Source organism: Polypterus senegalus, chromosome 8, assembly GCF_016835505.1.
Source record: "Polypterus senegalus isolate Bchr_013 chromosome 8, ASM1683550v1, whole genome shotgun sequence".
Taxonomy (NCBI): Eukaryota; Metazoa; Chordata; class Cladistia; order Polypteriformes; family Polypteridae; genus Polypterus; species Polypterus senegalus.
In genome coordinates this window covers 185,918,682-185,940,532 of record NC_053161.1, presented here as the reverse complement: position 1 = coordinate 185,940,532, position 21,851 = coordinate 185,918,682, and the positions used below count along the sequence as shown (strand labels likewise).

General features: G+C 41.4%; 2 protein-coding genes across 2 annotated transcripts in view; one reads left to right on the top strand and one right to left on the bottom strand.

The window, feature by feature from the left end:
• LOC120533516 (gastrula zinc finger protein XlCGF57.1-like) overlaps nucleotides 1-21,851 on the bottom strand; it is a 695,777-nt gene that overhangs the window by 215,005 nt on the left and 458,921 nt on the right. The window lies entirely within an intron of this gene.
• The window catches only part of LOC120534762 (zinc finger protein 83-like), a 49,603-nt gene that overhangs the window by 3,581 nt on the left and 24,171 nt on the right, over nucleotides 1-21,851 (top strand). Inside the window, exon 2 of the mRNA XM_039762342.1 lies at nucleotides 15,967-17,024. Within this exon, the coding sequence (XP_039618276.1) occupies nucleotides 16,004-17,024 (1,021 nt within the window). The 5' untranslated portion in view covers nucleotides 15,967-16,003. The remainder of the gene's footprint in view (nucleotides 1-15,966; nucleotides 17,025-21,851) is intronic.

Sequence of the window (21,851 nt, the reverse complement as noted above, 5' to 3'; positions counted from 1 at the left end):
ATTCCAAAGAATATCACTGCAGTCAGACTGTCTGGTCAGGCAGGACCCCCACACCCTTAACATTTGTATTGAGCAGCTCAGTTAAACGCAGGCTGCCGTCAGTTCACTAAATCACATATCTAGTTACTCAGGGGGGACATCAGGCTCCATTACAGTGGCATTAAACAACCATGGAGTACTAGGTGAGCTGTTTTGGCGTAAAGATGTGCAAGACCTAAATTATTCAAAATGTCCTCTGCATACTTGGACTGTGAAACTCCTTGAATGCAAAAGTTTAAGTTCATGAGGTGGACACCATTGTGTTTCCTTTATTTGCTGTGTTGACTCTGTGGCACTGAGCAGTTCAGTTCTTGTTTCTGGTTTGTAATTTCTGTAAAGCGCCTTTCAATGGTGTCTGCTGTACGAAATGTTAATTGAGCACTCAGTGAATTAGCAGTTTTGTCTTTGGTAATGCTGGTAATTAATTAAAATAATTAACAACACGGCCACAGAGGGACACCAAATTAATGTAAGTTTAGTAAGGCCTCTCTGTTTCGCTTTCTAGCTGGGAAACCTGAAATATGAAGAGATCTGTGCAAGTTATGAATGATGGCCATAAATTGGTGAAATTCAACATTAAACTCCCTCACTCTCTCTCTTGTTGTTGCCGCAGTAATAGACTATTTACACAAATACCACAAACACACTTTCTGCAATAAACAAAATAATACACTTTATTTATAGCATAAAGATAATAGAAGATGGATATATGCAAATATAGTGTGATGGATGGCCAGCCATTTATCCCGGCCAATACCCCCAAGCCGCCAGGTGGAGCCCTCCTTGCAGCGTGGAGGTCCCCAGAAGACCAGCAGGGCATCATGGACATTGGAGTTTTTATGCAAAGCCCTGCTGGATGCCGTGGGGGCCACAGGAGGGAGCTGCAGGGAGGACCGAGGGCTTCTTCGTGCCCTGTGACCCGGAGGTTCGTATTTACCCTGACCCGGAAGGAATAAGGACTTGTGGACTATTGGGCAGAAACACTTCCGGGTCAGGAGGTATAAAAGGACTATGGGAACTCACAGACCATGAGCTGAGCTGGGTGGAAGGGTGGCAATGCGTCTGGGAGCTGGAGGATTGTTTATTATTGAGTATTTGTGAGTTTAATGAGAATTGTGGTGGAGAGTGTGCTTTGTGCACTGTGGCAAGAAAATAAAGTCAACTTGAGGACTTTTACCTGGTGTCTGGAGTCGTGGACAGGGGTTCAAGGGAGCGAGAGCGCCCCCTATCGTTCACAATAGATAATGATATTAGATGACGGATTATAACAAACACAAAACATAAAACTACATTAACTTAACTGAAACTTTTCTCTCCTGTAAATAAAGGCACATAACTTATGAATTCTGATTTTTCAGTTCCAGTGGTTCAGATCGCTGCCTTCTTTAACTTGTTATAAAGCTTATGTTGTCTGCGCGGTGGCATTCATTTGCTCACAGATCGTCTACACTGCCTTCCCGGCCCTGCAGTTTGTGTCTTCTACAGTGAGATGAGGCTCTGCACTTTCCCTCTGAGTTCACAAGGTTATACCTTCAGTTTTAATGACACCACTACCATAATACATTAGCTGCTGTGTCCTATCAATTAAATCACACTTTTTATAGATCTCCACATCAAAGCAGGTGTACTTATGTTTTGACATGATTGAGGTTTTGTTCCTTTCTTGGTCGACTATCTCCAAACACGTGGAAAGATCTTCAACATGCTGTCTTTTGTTTTAGGAGCCTGTCTCCTTTTCCGTTGTTGTCACACCTGCAGTTTCTTTTGAGATTCCACACTCCATGTCAGCGCTCTTGTTGCAAGCAACGTCATGTCTTCTAAAAAATTGCTGATTAGTTATTTGCCATATCAAGTAAGTTGAATGTGTGGCCTTTAAGATACCATCTTGGCTTGTGCTCTAGCAATTCTTTAGTAAGGTTTGGGCTAATGTCATCTTCATCTAACTCCAGTTCAGACAAGTCTTCCACCTTTCCAAATGACCACCGTTGCCCCTCGGAGTAAAGCAAATGCCCCAACTTCTGTTACAGCCAAACCCTCTAACCTGCAGACAGCCAAAGTTATGGTCAGGCTGAGAGCTGTAAGCTTGATGAGATGATCAGCATCTTTATAAGGTTTTTTAAAGGAAGGAACAGAGGTCTTACCATTGGTTTCTTGAGTTTACATAAGCCCATCCTCTTGACTGACCACTGGTGCAAAGTTCTGTCCATCAGTGTTCCTGCTCCTTGATTTATGGTCCTTTGTTTGAACTTTAGTGTCCATCTTGTGTCTCTGAGAGACGTCCCTGCATGTTAACATGGTCTGGTATCGATTGTCTTATCAGGTAAGGCATGAAGGCTGCATTCAGGCGAGGGGCCCAGCCATGGAAACAGAGTTTTTAGCTAGCAATACGAGTGTCTGGCAGCAGAATTTTAAAACAGGACTTGTGTTCTAGCCATGTTAAAAATGATAATGTCAGTCTGTCCTACACTGCTGTTGACAAAGCCATCCAAAATAATGGCGGGTTGATTGTCACCCCGTACACTGGCCTGTCCCAAACTGTTCATTATCACTTTGTCTGTAAATACGTTTTGACAACTCTTGACTATTGGTAGTCAACATTCATTATTCAAATTGAAAACCTGCTCTTCAGTATTTACTCCTGAATACTAGTGATGGCTGATGCTGTTGGTTTTCTTTTTGATCTGATACCAGGTTATACTGAGGCCAGCATTGGCGATGCTGATACCAACACTGATGCAGCCAGAGTGTCATCTTGTAAGAATGGTTAATCCTCTATAAAAACGTACAGTGAGTGTGGATGTCAAAAAGTCACATTTTATATACTTTGCATTAGTAGACTATTACGTATAGTGCCAAAGATCAGACTTGTTTGCTTGTTTATTAACATAAATTATTAAACGTGTTCAGTTCCTGCAAACAATCTGTGAAAGAACAACAAGCATTACCATTACATTTTTTCTCGAAACATATGTATGCTCATAAAACGTATGCCTTTTTTGGCATTTTGACATTTTATAATATTTTCTATGTCCCAGAGACCATCACAAGGCTGGTAAAAGCCTATTCCCAGTACCTCCAGTTCTGCATTACACTCCAAGATAAAACAACGGCTTGGCAGTCCCTGCAGATTGGTATAATGGCGGGTTGCACCATCTCCCCACTGGCCTTCACCATGGCAATGGAATTAATTATTCGAGCTTCACGGTGGGTGGTTGGAGGGGAACATCTGAAGAGCGGGCTGCGTCTTCCTCAAAACTTGGCGTTTATGGATGACATGACAACTATAACATCAACTAAGGCATGCACCAGACGCCTGCTGGACAAATTCCAGGGTAACATCAACTGGGCATGAATGGAGATTAAACCAGAAAAATTCCGCAGTATCTCCATCGTTAAGGACCAGCTCGTCAACGAGAGGTTACATGTTAATGATGTGCCGATACCAACAATCCTGGAAAAGGCCATCAAAAGCCTTGGATGTTGGTACAATGCAGAGTTAAAAGACTCCGAACAGGTGGAACAACTCAAGCAGGACAACATTAGCGGCCTACAGCAAATTAACCACACTGCCATCCCAGGGAAGCTGAAGCTCTGGTGCTTTCAGTTTGGATTGTTGCCCTGCCTCATGTGGCCAATTTCTATCTATGAGGTCACCCTATCCCATGCCAAGCGGCTGAAGAGACTGGTGAATGTGCAGGTGTGGAAGTGGCTTGGATTACCCAGATGCCTCAGTAGCATAGGCCTATATGACAACGGAGTGCTCTCTCTTCTAATATCAAGCCTGATAGAAGAGTACAAATGCTACAAAGCAAGGCTTGAAATAACCCTCACGGAATCTAGGGATCCCTTGGTTAGAGGCGCTGCTCCCACCTTGGTAACAGGGAGGAGGTGGAGGCCAGGAGCAGCAGTGTCACCGACAAAGGCTGCCCTGAGACATCAGGAGATAGTGGGACAAGTCCAGCAGTGGGGGCCTAAGCCTGTGTACAACACCCAAATGGCAGAAGGCTAACCCGTTAGAACGACAACGCCTGGTGATAGAGGAGGTGCGCCACCAGGAGGAAGCGGGCAGATGTGCTAGGGCTGTGTCCCAAGCCAAGCAAGGTCGCTGGATGAAGTGGGATGGTGTGGAGAGGAGAAAGATCACCTGAAGCGAGCTGTGGAACATGGAGTCCAATATGCTGAGTTTTACCATCAGAGCTACGTGCTTTTCACCATATTGTTGTGGCTACACCCTGTAGCAACAGTGACTTGTACCTGGCCCAGGTTCCCCAAGGCCTGAGGTCAGTAACAATAACACAAAGTACACGGTGTGAAGTGTAAAAAGTATAATAACGATGCAAATATCAAGCGAGCGTCACTTTCAGATTCATCAGAATCTCTTTCAGTTTCTCTGTCCTTTTCAGTTGCACTGCCTGAAGTCAGATTCACTTCGTCATCACTGCTGATGAGAGGCTCCCCAACATCACTGCTCATATCACTGGCAAGAGCGGGCAACACTTGGGCTGTGAACAACTAGAGATGCCATTATTACTGGGCACACCTGCAGGAGTTCCTGGGGACTCACTCAGGACTGCTGCTTAGCTCTGTTCTTATAGTCCAAGTAGAATAAACCTAATATCGAGACATTTTTAAAAAAAAACAAATGGACCTCATAAATATACAAATTTTAAAAATGTGTTCTAAGTATTTCAATCCATCAAGCTATAACTGTAATTTACTCCTCACTAAAAGCAGACATTGTTTTCTGTCCATTCAAACAGGTACAAGACCCCCACATCAGTTTACAGTGTTAACGTTCCTGGGTACTGCCAGTCTTTCTTGAAGGCTTCTTTAAAAGTCGACTACAGCCCTTTGGCACCTGTGCCAGTCTCTTTAGCCTGAGTGTTTGTGCTCCCTTCTGATCTCCTCCAGATCAGCAATGTGTTTGACTTCCATGTGTTCTACCAGGTTTGTGGTGTTGCCTTAATAACGTACGGCCGTCTGACACGTATTTTGAGTTTGCTTCATTATTGCTCAGTTTAGTAAAATAACTCCAAACGACGCCCCGCTTTCTTTTGGCAGTTGCCTCACATTCACAGTCACACTGCTTTGGCTGGTGGAACGCAGCACTGCCAGTGTGAATACAGGACCGTGAAAAGCGCACAAGGAAAAGTACTCCCACTTTAAACAACATATTTAATTTAATAATCATACTCTCACCATCAAATCTTTCTATTATATAAAAAATTCTTGAGATGAGACTTTTTTCCATCGATGAGACGAGTTCTTTTGAAGAGAACCAGAGAGACACTTTCAAATCCTGCGAGAGAGGCACGTCATGTCATACTTACAACTTTTGTAAGCAAGTCCCGTGATACACATGCAGAGCAGGTTAGAGATAATGAAAGAAGGAAAATTCGAAAGTCTCAAAAAAAAATGAGTGAAAAGATCATATTAGCACAACAAACAGAAAATATTACTTGGTGAAATAATGGAAAGTGAAAAGAGATCGCATAGTGTTTGAGGACAAAAGAAGAGGTGCTGTACAGACTTTTAAACATTCGAAGCGCCGCCCAAAATGCTGATCATGTGGAACGAAAGCAGCAGCAAGCCAGTAGCTGATCGAGCAAAGAGGAGGTTAAAAAATACAACTGTTACTTGTTTCTCAATGTAGGAATGTTTAAGAGGAGTTTCAGAGGAGCAGACGTGTCTCCTTGGTGTGCGTTCAGCCCCCTCTTCACAATGGCGCGAAGTGCAGGCAGTGGGGAAAAACCCATTAGTGCTTTTTAAAAATATTTTTTAATAAACTTGTATATTATTGAAAATGTGTAATTTTAATACTTTTTATGTGAAAGTTGATGTTTAAATGCAAAGGTCGAGATCATAAAAACATCAATGAAAACCTGCCTGTGTGTGGAGCTTTTAAATTGCCCGACAGTCCACAGGGTGAGCAGCACACGAACGCTGGAGCTCAGCTGTTCATATCACAGCCTCTCGTGTTCTCACTGTTTGATTTGCTTTTTCTCTGTTCCTGTATTAAATGTCTTGTCCTCACACATCTCTAATTTTATTAGGACTGCACTACCCCATACCAGTTTAGTTCAGGTCCTGGGGATTCCCAAATCTAAACATGGACTCGTATCACCGGCTCTTTTATTGCTAAGAATTGGTTTAAACTTTCATACTAAAGCCTGACCCACCACCACCTGATCAGCGTTACTATGGGTGGGTTTACAAGTCAAACAAAGTACAAGGGGAGTCAAACTTCTTGTCAAAAACTACGCATAACTAATAAAGATAACTCAATAGAAATACTGCAAGGAGAATATGACAATGTGTTGTGAGGTGAATTACAAATTAAAAAGCACACAGAAATCCACCAGTAAAAACCCTGCAGACCTCCACTACAACCCAAAGCTCCTATAACAAAAGTGAATAAGAAAATGGTGCTGATTGAAACTAAACTCTAAACGTCACCCCAGCTGAATAGCCACTCATGTTTAAAAGCCAGTCAATAATTTAAAACATAAGGAAACCAATGCTGGGAAAAGCCACTGATGAGAAGAAAAAGACCACCAGTCACCGTCTGACAAAAATCTTTTTGGATTGAATATCAAACAGGGCTAAGATTTGCCACTCTGATGTTTGTTTTAGAGATGAAGGCACCAGCTTTAATCCCAATCTGCCAGACTCCTCCACTGATACAAAGTAAAACTAAGACCATAAAATCCATTTAAGCACCACAACCAGCTTAAATGTCCACCTGGCCTGCCTGTCTTGGTCACTACACGTGGTGTCTTTGGCCCAGTAAGGTGGTCACCTCCTGACAAGCACACTTTAATAAAGATTGTCATCACAAATGGCTCCTCAGCTCCAGATTTCCCGTGTGTCCTCCTGTGACCAAACTGACTGATTAACAAGCCGAGCAGCACAACGTCACTCAGTAACGAGCTCAGGTGACACACGTGTCATGTGAGAAACTCAACACTTCTGAAGTTCACCACGTGACAAATTCAATGCACACGTAGCACCAAAGCTTTTTAAAATTCCAGAACAGTCCAGTGATAGGATGACATGCGTCACTGTCATGGCCTCCGCTGTTGAACTGTTTCTCTAACACTATTTTATTTTGCTTTTCATCATCTTCATTCATATCTACATGTTCATTCAATGTACTTGATATCTGATGTCCTATCGTATCATTGAGTTTACTTGTGTGCTGCACACAAACATACACACCAGTGACGTTCTTTATGTGTTCTACAGTATAATGCTATGATGACCAGTATGATTGTGTATGCTGTGGTGTGGTGGGCTAGTAGCGTCACTACAAGAGAGGCCCACCTGATCTACCAGCTGATTAAGATGGCAGACTCAGCTATGTGTTGCCCCCCCCCCCGGCCTGCTGGAGTCTGTAGCAAAGGAGAGAATTAAAACCAAACTGAGTGCCATTATGAGCAATGCTGCACATCCTCTCCTGAGGTCAGCACTAAAACTGAAGACTTTCAGCCAATGAATTATTCAGCAGACGTGTGTTAAAGAAACACCACTGGGGCTCCTTACACCAAAGACAATAGGCCTTTATAAAGCCACGCTGTGACTGCTCTTTAATCTTTTAGTCAGAAGGCTTTTCTCCATTTTTGTAAGTTTTCCTTTGCTTTAGGGAGGTAGTTGTAAGTTGTAATATTCTTGAGCCTCCTTTATCAAGTTGAATTTCCCCTTTGCACTAATAAAGATCCAGCCATCTGTTCATCCATCCATAGGAGTCTGAGTGTTAATGACTTGTGTTTTAAATGCTGTGCTTTATGCAGAAACCCTTGGTGGACGTGACTTATGGAGTTGGATATGCGGTGAACACATTCTTTTACTTGTTCTTGAAAACAGCAGGATGTCGACTTCTTCTATCATAAAATTCTTTTGTCAGATGTTTTCTGGCCCCTGAGTGGAGTTTGCGTGTGCTCTCTGTGTCTGAGTGTTTCCTCCTCTTCAGCGACAGGCAGATTAGCTGGACTGGCAATGCTAAATTGGTCCTGCGGTATACGTGTACATGTGTGCCCACCCTGTGACTGACCAGCGCCCTCTCCAGGTGTTGTTCATGCCTTGTACCCGATGATTGCTGGGATAGGCGCCAGCTGCTCTACAACCCTACCCTGGATACGCAGTTGGAGGAAATGGATGGATGGATGTTTCATGAAGCAGCTTATATTGAGATAACCAAGGAAAGCTGTTGTTTGTTCCCACAAAGTTCCCATTTAAATTCAGTTCATGTGTTTTGAGTTAAACTAATACAGTAAGCACATTTCATGGCCTTCTTTACCATCTTAAACTTTTGCACACTATTAGTGTCCATCCCTGTAATGGCAGTGCAATAAAGGATGTTATGATGGCTCAAGTTGGGTCAATTAACTGTTCACTAGAAGGAAAATTCACAGTTCAATAGAATCAAACGCTTTAAAATGAGAACAAGAGGTTCTGTAAAATCTGTTACTGCAATGAAACATTCTGATTGGCTCAACAGGTGAAAGGGTGACTGCAGCAATTTTCTGATTGGTTTTAGTCAGTTAGCAGGCAGTGGTCTTTGTCTGTCCTACCATCAAACATCAAAGGTAACCACCATCAGTGACACTCCAGTCTAAAGCCAGTGTCATATTACATGACTTTTTGTCCTTTGGCACATCAGATTTGTCACCTGCAGTTACTGATCTCATCACCTGACCATATTAGTTTAAACAAATGAAAATCACTGCCTTTGTCACATTTAGCGATCACATGACGACCACTCAGCAGAGTTGTGCTCACCTCTATTTCTAATAGCAGGCTGCCTGATGAAGATCACGGTGTACAAAGGGTTAACAGCTCTGGCTGTCCAGCAGTCTCGGCCATTTGTTTTATTTTATTATTTCCCTTTTGTTATGACACCTGAAACACAAGACATCAGAAATAGAAGCATCTGTTTTTTTTGTTTTTTTTTTTTGTTAAATTCAAAACCTGCAGTTTCTTATTCCTCTTCACTTGACTCTACGTCTTCTACGTCAGGAGGACATTCACTGGTTGTCAGCTCTCCTGCACACACAGTCTGTCTCTAAGAATAAAAACAAACCTGTTTAAATTTATCTTAGTGAGTCACAGGCTCATTAAAGTCAGACATTGGGTGTGTGACATTAAGTGATCAGCTTCACAGGGTCACACCACCAGCTGCCTCTATCTTGCTAAGGCCCTGTCTACTCGGGCGTTCAAATCTTAGTTTAATAAATGTGCTCAGAGTGACTGGGGCTTTGAAGCTTTGTTTTGTAGTGGCACTTAATTGACTTCAATATGATGTTACTTCTGAGTTTGTTTGCCTCTCGTAAATGCCAACCTGTAGGCCAGATTGTAGTTTTGTGTGTTTACCTGCAGTTATCAGGCAGTCCAGAGTGTTTTTAGCCTGTGGGGTTTGATGCTCATCCTTCATTGGATTTGTGACTTATGGATCAGTTGGCTTTATTAGACCTGAACATTTACCTTCTTGTGTTAAAAATCCTCCTGATATGGCGACGTAGCCCGAGAAAACACCGGCACTGGTATTGGGTTCACCTTCTAACTGCACAGCATGTGAAGAAAGGAAGCTTCTTTGTAATCTCTGAAAAAGTGCTTCAACTTCCACATAAGTTCTTCAGATACTGTGGGATGTCAGTTTTGAGTTTTGATTGCCTGCCAACGCTGGTACAGCACCATTTGACACGCCAGTCAACCAATATGTGAGTCAGTGTTAGTCCTGAAGAGCGGCTACTTGTCACCTTGAAGTGAGCAAATATACCAACAGTACTCGCGTACACACTCGCCAACTGGCATTAATAATCCAGAGTAGCTAAAGATACGTCATTAGAACAAACCTGCAAACTGTTTAGAATTCTCTCTTATTATCATTATTATTTTGTTGATAAAGTGTGTAAAAGTGTGTGTTTGTGTCCATATAAATACAATATATATACAGTAATCCCTCCTCGATCGCGGGGGTTGCGTTCCAGACCCCCGTGCGATAGGTGAAAATCCGCGAAGTAGAAACCATATGTTTCTATGGTTATTTTTATATACAGTGGTGTGAAAAACTTTTTGCCCCCTTCCTGATTTCTTATTCTTTTGCATGTTTGTCACACAAAATGTTTCTGATCATCAAACACATTTAACCATTAGTCAAATATAACACAAGTAAACACAAAATGCAGTTTTTAAATGATGGTTTTTATTATTTAGGGAGAAAAAAAAAATCCAAACCTACATGGCCCTGCAATGAGTCTTTTACAGCGCTCTGGAGGAATTTTGGCCCACTCATCTTTGCAGAATTGTTGTAATTCAGCTTTATTTGAGGGTCTTCTAGAATGAACCGCCTTTTTAAGGTCATGCAATAGCATCTCAATTGGATTCAGGTCAGGACTTTGACTAGGCCACTCCAAAGTCTTCATTTTGTTTTTCTTCAGCCATTCAGAGGTGGATTTGCTGGTGTGTTTTGGGTCATTGTCCTGTTGCAGCACCCAAGATCGCTTCAGCTTGAGTTGACGAACAGATGGCTGGACATTCTCCTTCAGGATTTTTTGGTAGACAGTAGAATTCATGGTTCCATCTATCACAGCAAGCCTTCCAGGTCCTGAAGCAGCAAAACAACCCCAGACCATCACACTGCCACCATCATATTTTACTATTGGTATGATGTTCTTTTTCTGAAATGCTGTGTTCCTTTTACGCCAGATGTAACGGGACATTTGCCTTCCAAAAAGTTCAACTTTTGTCTCATCAGTCCACAAGGTATTTTCCCAAAAGTCTTGGCAATCGTTGAGATGTTTCTTAGCAACATTGAGACGAGCCCTAATGTTCCTTTTGCTTAACAGTGGTTTGCGTCTTGGAAATCTGCCATGCAGGCCGTTTTTGCCCAGTCTCTTTCTTATGGTGGAGTCGTGAACACTGACTTTAATTGAGGCAAGTGAGGCCTGCAGTTCTTTAGACGTTGTCCTGGGGTCTTTTGTGACCTCTCGGATGAGTCGTCTCTGCGCTCTTGGAGTAATTTTGGTCGGCCGGCCACTCCTGGGAAGGTTCACCACTGTTCCATGTTTTTGCCATTTGTGGATAATGGCTCTCACTGTGGTTCGCTGGAGTCCCAAAGCTTTAGAAATGGCTTTATAACCTTTACCAGACTGATAGATCTCAATTACTTCTGTTCTCATTTGTTCCTGAATTTCTTTGGATCTTGGCATGATGTCTAGCTTTTGAGGTGCTTTTGGTCTACTTCTCTGTGTCAGGCAGCTCCTGTTTAAGTGATTTCTTGATTGAAACAGGTGTGGCAGTAATCAGGCCTGGGGGTGGCTACGGAAATTGAACTCAGGTGTGATACACCACAGTTAGGTGATTTTTTAGCAAGGGGGCAATTACTTTTTCACACAAGGCCATGTAGGTTTGGATTTTTTTTCTCCCTAAATAATAAAAGCCATCATTAAAAAACTGCATTTTGTGTTTACTTGTGTTATATTTGACTAATGGTTAAATGTGTTTGATGATCAGAAACATTTTTTGTGACAAACATGCAAAAGAACAAGAAATCAGGAAGGGGGCAAATAGTTTTTCACACCACTGTATTTTAAGCCCTTATAAACTCTCCCACACTGTTTATAAATATTCCCCGCAGAGTTATACAGCATAATCCCTTTGTATTCTCTTAGATATTAGGTAGGATTCATTGAAATTATGTATATAAACACACTGTTTATATACAGTAAAACCTAAATATTATTTTAAAGATATTGAGTGTCTCTGATATCACATATTGCAGCCATTACGATAGAAATGCCACCAGCAATAAATACGTACAATGCAACAAAAATAGTATACAGTAAATGTGTGTGTACAGTGACACTAAACATACGTACATATACTAAGTACTGTAAGTAGAAAATTAATTATGGTTACTCACCAACAATGACACAATGACTTGTCCGATAACAATGAGTTTAATTTTACTGCACAACAAAGGAGAGCATTACAGCTCTTCCAAAGGAGCCACTTCAGGCGATTGTGTAGCACTGCCGTTGTTCTTCAATCCAAATCCCTAAAGCAGATTCCATCCAGACTACTGCCTTATTACATCCACTTACAACTTGTTTTGCACCCTGGTTAAAAGGACACTGTGGCCGTAGATCTTATATTCCTTTCCTACTTTTTAAATAAAAACAATCGTAGCCTTCAACAAATGCAAAACATTTACCTTTTCGGCAGTCATTAACTTCTTTCATTGGCGCTTGAGCACGGCCCCTGAAGCAGTAGCAGATCGTTTTGGAGACACAATGAAGGGCTTGACTATGCACAAACATAAACACAAAAGAGCAGAACTCTTTACACAGCGAAACACGTTGATGCTGAATGAGCGAGACAAGACTTCCTGGTTAACACTGCATTCAGCAAGCAGGAACTTAACTGCGTGCTTTGATTGGTTAGCTTCTCAGTCAGGAGAACTTAGCTGCGTGCTCTGATTGGTTAGCTTCTCAGTCATCCGCCAATAGCGTCCCTTGTATGAAATCAACTGGGCAAACCAACTGAGGAAGCATGTACAGGAAGTAAAAAGACACATTTTCCGCAGAACCCTCGAAGCAGAGAAAAATCCGCGTTATATATTAAGTTATGCTTTCATATAAAATCATGATAGAGCGAAACCGCGAAAGTCAAAGCGATATAGCGAGGATTTCTGTATATATATATATATATATATATATATATATATATACATACACACAACACCCCATAATGACAACGTGAAAAAAGTTTACTTGAGGTTTTTGCAAATTTATTAAAATAAAAAAACTAAGAAATCACATGTACATAAGTATTCACAGCCTTTGCTCAATACTTTGTCGATGCACCTTTGGCAGCAATTACAGCCTCAAGTCTTTTTGAATATGATGCCACAAGCTTGGCACACCTATCCTTGGCCAGTTTCGCCCATTTCTCTTTGGAGTACCTCTCAAGCTCCATCAGGATCACTCAATTTCGATGGCCGGCCAGCTCTAAGAAGAGTCCTGGTGGTTTTGAACTTTTTCCACTCACAGATGATGGAGGCCGCTGTGCTCATTGGGACCTTCAAAGCAGCAGAAATTTTTCTGTAACCTTCCCCAGATTTGTGCCTCGAGACAATCCTGTCTCGGAGGTCTACAGACAATTCCTTTGACTTCATGCTTGGTTTGTGCTCTGACATGAACTGTCAACTGTGGGACCTTCTATAGACAGGTGTGTGCCTTTCCAAATCAAGTCCAATCAACTGAATTTACCACAGCTGGACTCCAATTAAGCTGCAGAAACATCTCAAGGATGATCAGGGGAAACAGGATGCATCTGAGCTCAATTTGGAGTTTCATGTCAAAGGCTGTAAATACTTACAGTGGTGTGAAAAACTATTTGCCCCCTTCCTGATTTCTTATTCTTTTGCATGTTTGTCACACAAAATGTTTCTGATCATCAAAAACTTTTAACCATTAGTCAAATATAACACAAGTAAACACAAAATGCAGTTTTTAAATGATGGTTTTTATTATTTAGGGAGAAAAAAAATCCAAACCTGCTTGGCCCTGTGTGAAAAAGTAATTGCCCCTTGTTAAAAATAACCTAACTGTGGTGTATCACACCTGAGTTCAATTTCCGTAGCCACCCCCAGGCCTGATTATTGCCACACCTGTTTCAATCAAGAAATCACTTAAATAGGAGCTGCCTGACACAGAGAAGTAGACCAAAAGCACCTCAAAAGCTAGACATCATGCCAAGATCCAAAGAAATTCAGGAACAAATGAGAACAGAAGTAATTGAGATCTATCAGTCTGGTAAAGGTTATAAAGCCATTTCTAAAGCTTTGGGACTCCAGCGAACCACAGTGAGAGCCATTATCCACAAATGGCAAAAACATGGAACAGTGGTGAACCTTCCCAGGTGTGGCTGGCCGACCAAAATTACCCCAAGAGCGCAGAGACGACTCATCCGAGAGGTCACAAAAGACCCCAGGACAACGTCTAAAGAACTGCAGGCCTCACTTGCCTCAATTAAGGTCAGTGTTCACGACTCCACCATAAGAAAGAGACTGGGCACAAACGGCCTGCATGGCAGATTTCCAAGACGCAAACCACTGTTAAGCAAAAAGAACATTATGGCTCGTCTCAATTTTGCTAAGAAACATCTCAATGATTGCCAAGACTTTTGGGAAAATACCTTGTGGACTGATGAGACAAAAGTTGAACTTTTGGAAGGCAAATGTCCCGTTACATCTGGCGTAAAAGGAACACAGCATTTCAGAAAAAGAACATCATACCAACAGTAAAATATGGTGGTGGTAGTGTGATGGTCTGGGGTTGTTTTGCTGCTTCAGGATCTGGAAGGCTTGCTGTGATAGATGGAACCATGAATTCTACTGTCTACCAAAAATCCTGAAGGAGAATGTCCGGCCATCTGTTCGTCAACTCAAGCTGAAGCGATCTTGGGTGCTGCAACAGGCCAATGACCCAAAACACACCAGCAAATCCACCTCTGAATGGCTGAAGAAAAACAAAATGAAGACTTTGGAGTGGCCTAGTCAAAGTCCTGACCTGAATCCAATTGAGATGCTATGGCATGACCTTAAAAAGGCGGTTCATGCTAGAAAACCCTCAAATAAAGCTGAATTACAACAATTCTGCAAAGATGAGTGGGCCAAAATTCCTCCAGAGCGCTGTAAAAGACTCATTGCAAGTTATCGCAAACGCTTGATTGCAGTTATTGCTGCTAAGGGTGGCCCAACCAGTTATTAGGTTCAGGGGGCAATTACTTTTTCACACAGGGCCATGTAGGTTTGGATTTTATTTCTCTCTAAATAATAAAAACCATCATTTAAAAATTGCATTTTGTGTTTACTTGTGTTATATTTGACTAATGGTTAAATGTGTTTGATGATCAGAAACATTTTGTGTGATAAACATGCAAAAGAATAAGAAATCAGGAAGGGGGCAAATAGTTTTTCACACCACTGTATGTACATGTCATTTCTCAATTTTTTTATTTTTAATAAATTTGCAAAAACCTCAAGTAAACTTTTTTCACGTTGTCATTATGGGGTGTTGCGTGTAGAATTCTGAGGAAAAAATTAATTTAATCCATTCTGGAATAAGGCTGTAACATAACAAAATGTGGAAACAGTGATGTGCTGTGAATACTTTCCGGATGCACAGTACTGTATCTGGTTTTCCAGAATGTTAAATGAATGACATGTAAACACAATACAAATATTTTCTTCATGCTCTTTGGGATTCTGGTAGAATTGATGGCAAAAAAAATGCATGAATTGTTTTTTTTAAACCATCTGAACGCACATCTGGCCCAATGCAAATGGTGAAAGCCGTGTAGATGGTCTGATTTGCTGCAATGAGCATAAAAACGTTTTGGTTTTCAATCTGCGCTGACCAGACGCTACAAACAGTAGAAAAATGCTCAATTCAGACATATGTGTGGACAGGGTCTAAGATTATATAAAAGAAGGCTATGACTTAAAATTGCTGGATAAGTCATCCAATGTGACATCACCCTAAGATTGCAAACCCCAAACCCATTATCTAAGCTGCTCTTCCTTCATTTCTTAACATAATCCTGAGGCCTAACTTGTATAAACCTTCCTTAACATTAACTGATAACAGAATTCTGGGACACCAATAGCACTGAATGTTCAATCAAAGTAGTGAATACTGTTGACACACAACTGTACAAGATGGCCTCCTTTTTCTTCTAGCCTGTTGGACCATCCTTTCATTCCCAAACTAATTTTTACACCTCATTTGATATGACAAGTGATGAGTTACTGTCACCTTGCTGTGAACTGCCTGACTTGACATTAGCTTTAACTGACAGAATGTTATAAACATCAAATGTCTTTAGATCAGTTTTAATTGAATTGAATTCTGTTTTTATTTACAGACAGAAGGAAAAATCTTCCATTTACTGTAACGTTTAAATGGATGTGAAAGAGGAGACATTTGAGGCCGACATGAATATCATGGAGGAGAGGACCATAAATGTTAAGGAGGAGGACTGTGAGTTGGAGTGTGTCCACCCCAAACAGGAGAGTCTGGACATCAAGGAAGAGGACCGTGAACTGGGGTCAGTGTGTTTTAAAGAGGAAGATGAAGAAGAGTGTATCAGCACTAAGATAAACAACTGTAGGAGTATGGAGAGTATCAAGGAAGATGACCTTCATTATGGACATCAAGATGGAGCAGTGACCGGGTTAGTCTCTTCTCATAGCAGACACTCTTCATTTCTGGAGTCTTCTATCAATTTAAAATATGAATCATTACAGTCTGACACAAAGATGACTGAAGAAATTTCATCTCCTACAACTGAGGAAGGTCATCCACTACCTAAGACGGACACTAAGGAAGAAGACCGTGAACTGGGGTCAGTGATTATGAAAGAGGAGGATGAAGAGAAGTGTGTTAGCACTGAGATGGCCAGGTATAGGAGTATGGAGAGTGTTGAGGAAGATGACCTTCATTATGGACATCAAGATGGAGCAGTGACCGGGTTAGTCTCTTCTCATAGCATACACTCTTCATCTCCGGAGTCATCTATCAATGTAAAATATGAATCATTACAGTCTGACACAAAGATGACTGAAGAAATTTCATCTCCTACAACTGAGGAAGGTCATCCACCACCTAAGACGGATATTAAGGAAGAAGACTGTGAACTGGGGTCAGTGTGTTTTAAAGAGGAAGATGAAGAGGAGTGTGTCAGCACTGAGATGGCCAGCTATAGGAGTATGGAGAGTGTCGAGGAAGATGACGTTCATTATGAATATCAAGATGGAGCAGTGACTGGGTTAGTCTCTTCTCATAGCAGACACTCTTCATCTCCGGAGTCTTCTATTAGTGTACAATATGAATCATTACAGTCTGACACAAAGATGACTGAAGAAAATTCATCTCCTAGAACTGAGGAAGGTCAACCACCACCTAAGATGTCATCTGAAACAAGTAAGTGACCAATAACAATGGTTGTACGTCTTAGGGTCAGAGTTATGGGCCTGAAAGTGCTGTCTTGTGCTTTTTTTAATTGAAACTTAGATGAAATTTGAAACAAAATTAAACAAACAGTAAAACACAGATTCACTATATTTGTACAAGTTTAGGAGTTTTCTGTTCTTCCATTATAGTTTGTAACATTAAGTAAACTTTCTAAACCTGTCTTTAGTTAAAAACCCCTTATCAAGTGGGGTCATTTTTGCTAAATCGCTTGTAATTCGACCTCTCCAAATTAGAATCATTGCTGTTATTGAACTATCTGGAGTATAAACACATGTTTGGTCTCTTTGTAAAGGTAACATTCTCTAGTTTCACCCTTAGTAGTCAGAATCACTGTAGGTGTGACTGATCAAAAGTTATGCACATTAGAACTCACAAAAAAATGAATTTATTTGTTCTCGCCTAAGTTTTTTTGTGAAAATAAAGGCCTCTATAGCTGCAGTAGGTAGATGGGGACAGAAACACACTATGTACCAACAGAATAACTTGTTGACTACTCACATTTCAAATTTGAAAAGAATACCTGTAAAATGACATTTTACACCAGTTTTATGTGGGCATGTCCAGGTGCTTTTTAGAGGGACCTATGGTTTATCCATTATCCACATTTTGGAACGTATGGAAAAGTGTAATAACTTTTGAATGCTTCAACCCACAGATATCAATGAGGGCTCTACTGAAAGCTTACACCTAAAGGAATCTATATCTACACACAGTGTCACTCTATTAGTTATGGAAATTCATGTTCCATAATAAAAACAATAAAAAATACACATTTCAATATAAAAATAGTCAAAACAAGTCTTATGGGCCAAAAAAATATATATATTTTATTTTTACTTTTTTAAATAAAATGCACACAAACTATATACATTTGTTACAAACTGTTACAACACAGCTCAGCGTTTTTCCACGTGCCACTGATTGTAGCAATCGTTAGCAGACAGAAAGCACAAAGGCGTGTCACATGTCGCTCTCTGCCTCAGACATATCCATTGTCCGATTGATCACTGTGACGCCGCATACATGCGTCTACGACTTAATCGAGAGTGTATTTACATTTATCTGTACGTTTATCCATATTTAAAATGCGAAAAAACTAGGTGAAATCACAATAAACAACCACGCACCAAGTCTGCAGACTGGCACAAATGCCAGCTTCGCAGCTCCGATCGGTTTTGTTTACAAGTTGGCATGGCAAGTTACATATCGGCGTGCTCAGCTGCTCATTGGCTGTAAGTTTGGAGTGTCACTCACAGCGTCCAATCAAACTGGTAGATTCTACCAGGGTTTGGAGTTGTGCGTCATCGTTCAGCTGTCTGTGACACTCGTTGGCTATATGAGGTGCCAGTCACCCCCCAGACCCCTCGTAATTGGCCAACTTAGGTGTCAATCAGAAGCTAACACTTCCAAGTAACATGCTGTAGCATGGTTATTGCCGAAAGAAACAAATTACGTCTGATATGACCAATAGAAATGAAAAAAAATGTCAGAGCTAGTCTCAAGTTAAGAAACGTTTTCTGGAGTTTTTGTCCCTTTGAGGATCTATCGTGTGTTTTGGACCTAATCGTTTTACTGGATTATATTCCCTGGAGCCTTATGGACAGAATGAGATCAATATTGCTCGGAAATATTGATGTTTGACTTGCAGAGAGCCTTCAAAGGTAGGAAAAGTCAGCTCTTAAAAGTATTTACTTCTCTGTAAAAAAGGATTTAGTGTCAGTGCTGTGGTTGTTGTGTGTCAAAATGGTTTATATCATCGGAAAGACGAGACTCTGAATTTTCCTTTGATGTGTAGTATGTCGAGGTGCATGACAGAGGGGCATGCACACATGGCTGTGACATGATTGTGACATCGTCCAATCGTCGTTATGCACCGGGACCGGTACGTGTGCAAACAGACGTGAAGTTGCAAGAAAAAGTTTGTAATTCCTTTGGATTTTCTGCTCTAATTTCTCCTAACAGTGTGGTCTGATCTTCAATTAAGTCCCTAAAAATGGACAAACACTATGATGTTAATTAATAACAGTTAGACTTCTCATCATTCCTGAATGCATTGTTTAAATCTGAACAGTCCAGTTTGTGACCCTCTGTCTTTACTAACTTCTTGATCCTCCTTTATCTCCAAAGACTCCACCACACATTTCCTGCAGCTGCTGCTCAGTTTTCAATTTTACTTCCTTCCTTCCAGAATTTTCAGTTCCTTAAAGTCTCTGGGTGGCATGGTGGCACAGTGGTAGCGTTGTTGCCTCGCAGTTAGGAGACCCGGGTTCACTTCCCAGGTTCTCCCTGCATGGACTTTTGCATGTTCTCCCCGTGTCTGTGTGGGTTTCCTCCCACAGTCCAAAGACATGCAGGTTAGGTGCATTGGTGGTTGTGCTTGGTGTGTGTGTGTGCCCTGCAGTAGGCTGGTGCCCTGCCTGGGATTGGTTCCTGCCTTGCACCCAGTGTCGGCTGGAATTGGCTCCAGCAGACCCATGTGACCCTGTGTTAGGATATAGCAGGTTGGACAATAACTGACTGACTTATGTCTCTGGGATTTATTGAATGATCAGCTGACTTGAGGTAAAGCTTTGTGTTCTGATTGGCCAGTGTAGAACAACAGTTTAAGCCTTTCTTTTTTAGATTTCTTCTTTTCTTCCTGACTCAATGGTTTGTCTTTAGATTCGGTGGTGGGTACAGAGAGTATGGTAAAGCGCATTCATTTAGTATCCCATACAGCGGCTGGTGCCTATATTTGTAAATTTTTTATTGCATAGATATCTAGTTGCAATATTGCTTTGGTGGAGATGTCTAATAGTTTGGTTTTCAAGTGCAATTTTTTGTTTTTCTTGCATATACACTTTTTTTCATTTTAAATAATTTTTTTTGTGTTGTTTTTTTTCTGCTTGATTTTGTTTTTTCTTTCTCTTAAGGAGGGCTATGATTTTGAGTATATACATTTTTATCATTATTTTTCATTTTAGGACTGTAAAATTCACTGTATATATTTTGCTCACTATTTTTTGACTGTCTTATTTTGTGTGTACTCAAGCTTTATAAATGAAGGCTCAGGACCTTCACTAGTCCTCCTATAGAGAGATCTCACCCCAGGCAGCCTGACTCCAAACTCAACAGGAGGCTTCAGCATGCACAGGCCCAAAATATATTGCTGGCTTAGATAATTACAATAAAGCTCTTATTAAATGTAAATAACCACCAATATAGGAGCTGGGGGTGGTCTTTCAGAAGTGACATTAATGTGGCCCATCTCTTATGGTCTCACCCACAAAACACAAAGATATTTGGATAATAAACAACACAATATAAACAAAACATGAAATTACATAACTAAATGAAAGGACAAGTAATATTTGTAAAACAACAAAAGCACTTAATAAGCAAAGATGTTTTTGAAATGCTTTTATTAGCTTTTCCAGCTTTATTCTTATCTCCCTTTCTTATTATCTCCTCTTGACAATCTTTAAGAGTTATATTGATGTGATGTTGAGACACCTTACCTGTTAGCTAAACTAACAACCTTGATGGACTGATGAATGGTCTCCTCTTGTCTGTTATATTTCTTATGTTCTTGTTCTGTATGTTCATGAGCAGATCTTTATGGAGAAGGGACAGCTTTGCCAGAACCCACATTTCTTCAATTCTATTTGTCTGAGTGCCTCTAAGCCACACCTCCAGTCTCATCTCATTGGTTGAACCCCTGACTTGACTGGACTGTAAAGGTTTAAATGACGTGTTCAGCATTGACAGTCCAGTTGTTTGTGTGTTGTGAGTTCAGGTTGATTGTGTTTGTCTGTGATTTTAGTACAGTTGAAGATCAGACCACATTCTCAGGAGAAATTTGGGCCAAAATTTACAAGATTATGAAGAGTTCACAAACTTTTTCTTGCATCTGTAGAGGGATTTAAATTAAATTGAAGATTTTAAACAACACATTCTCAGAGCTGATAAATCCAACCGAGTGTCCATCTCTGTGCATGTTTAGCTAACAGTTTGGTGTCTGGCCTGTTTGTGCTGTAATGTGTACAAGAACATGGTGACACAGTTGGCAACCAGTTATGGGTAAATTTGGGACAAACATTAGGAAGTGGGGGTCGGTGGGGGGGAGTACTTTGAAGACCTCCTCAATCCCACTAACATGCCTTCAAATGAGGAAGCAGAGTCTGGGGACTCTGTGGTGGGCTCTCTCATCTCTGGGACTGAGGTCACCGAGATAGTCAAAAAACTCCTTGGTGGCAGGGCCCCGGGGGTGGATGAGATACGCCCGGAGTTCCTCAAGGCTCTGGATGTTGTAGGGCTGTCTTGGTTGACACGTCTCTGCAACATCGCATGGACATCGGGGACAGTGCCTCTGGATTGGCAGACCGGGGTGTTGGTCCCCCTCTTTAAAAAAGGGGGACCGGAGGGTGTGTTCCAACTACAGAGGGATCACATTCCTCAGCCTCCCTGGAAAAGTTTATTCGGGGGTTGTGGAGAGGAGGGTCCATCGGATAGACGAACCTTGGATTCAGGAGGAACAGTGTGGTTTTCGTCCTGGTCGCGGAACAGTGGACCAGCTCTTCACCCTTAGCAGAGTCCTGGAGGGTGCTTGGGAGTTCGCCCAACCAGTCTAAATGTGTTTTGTGGACTTGGAAAAGGAGTTTGACCCTGTCCCTCGGGGAATCCTGTGGGGGGTGCTCCGGGAGTATGGGGTACTGGACCCCCTGATAAGGGCTGTTCGGTCCCTGTACAACCGGTGTCAGAGCTTGGTCAACATTGCCGGCAGTAAGTCGAGCCCGT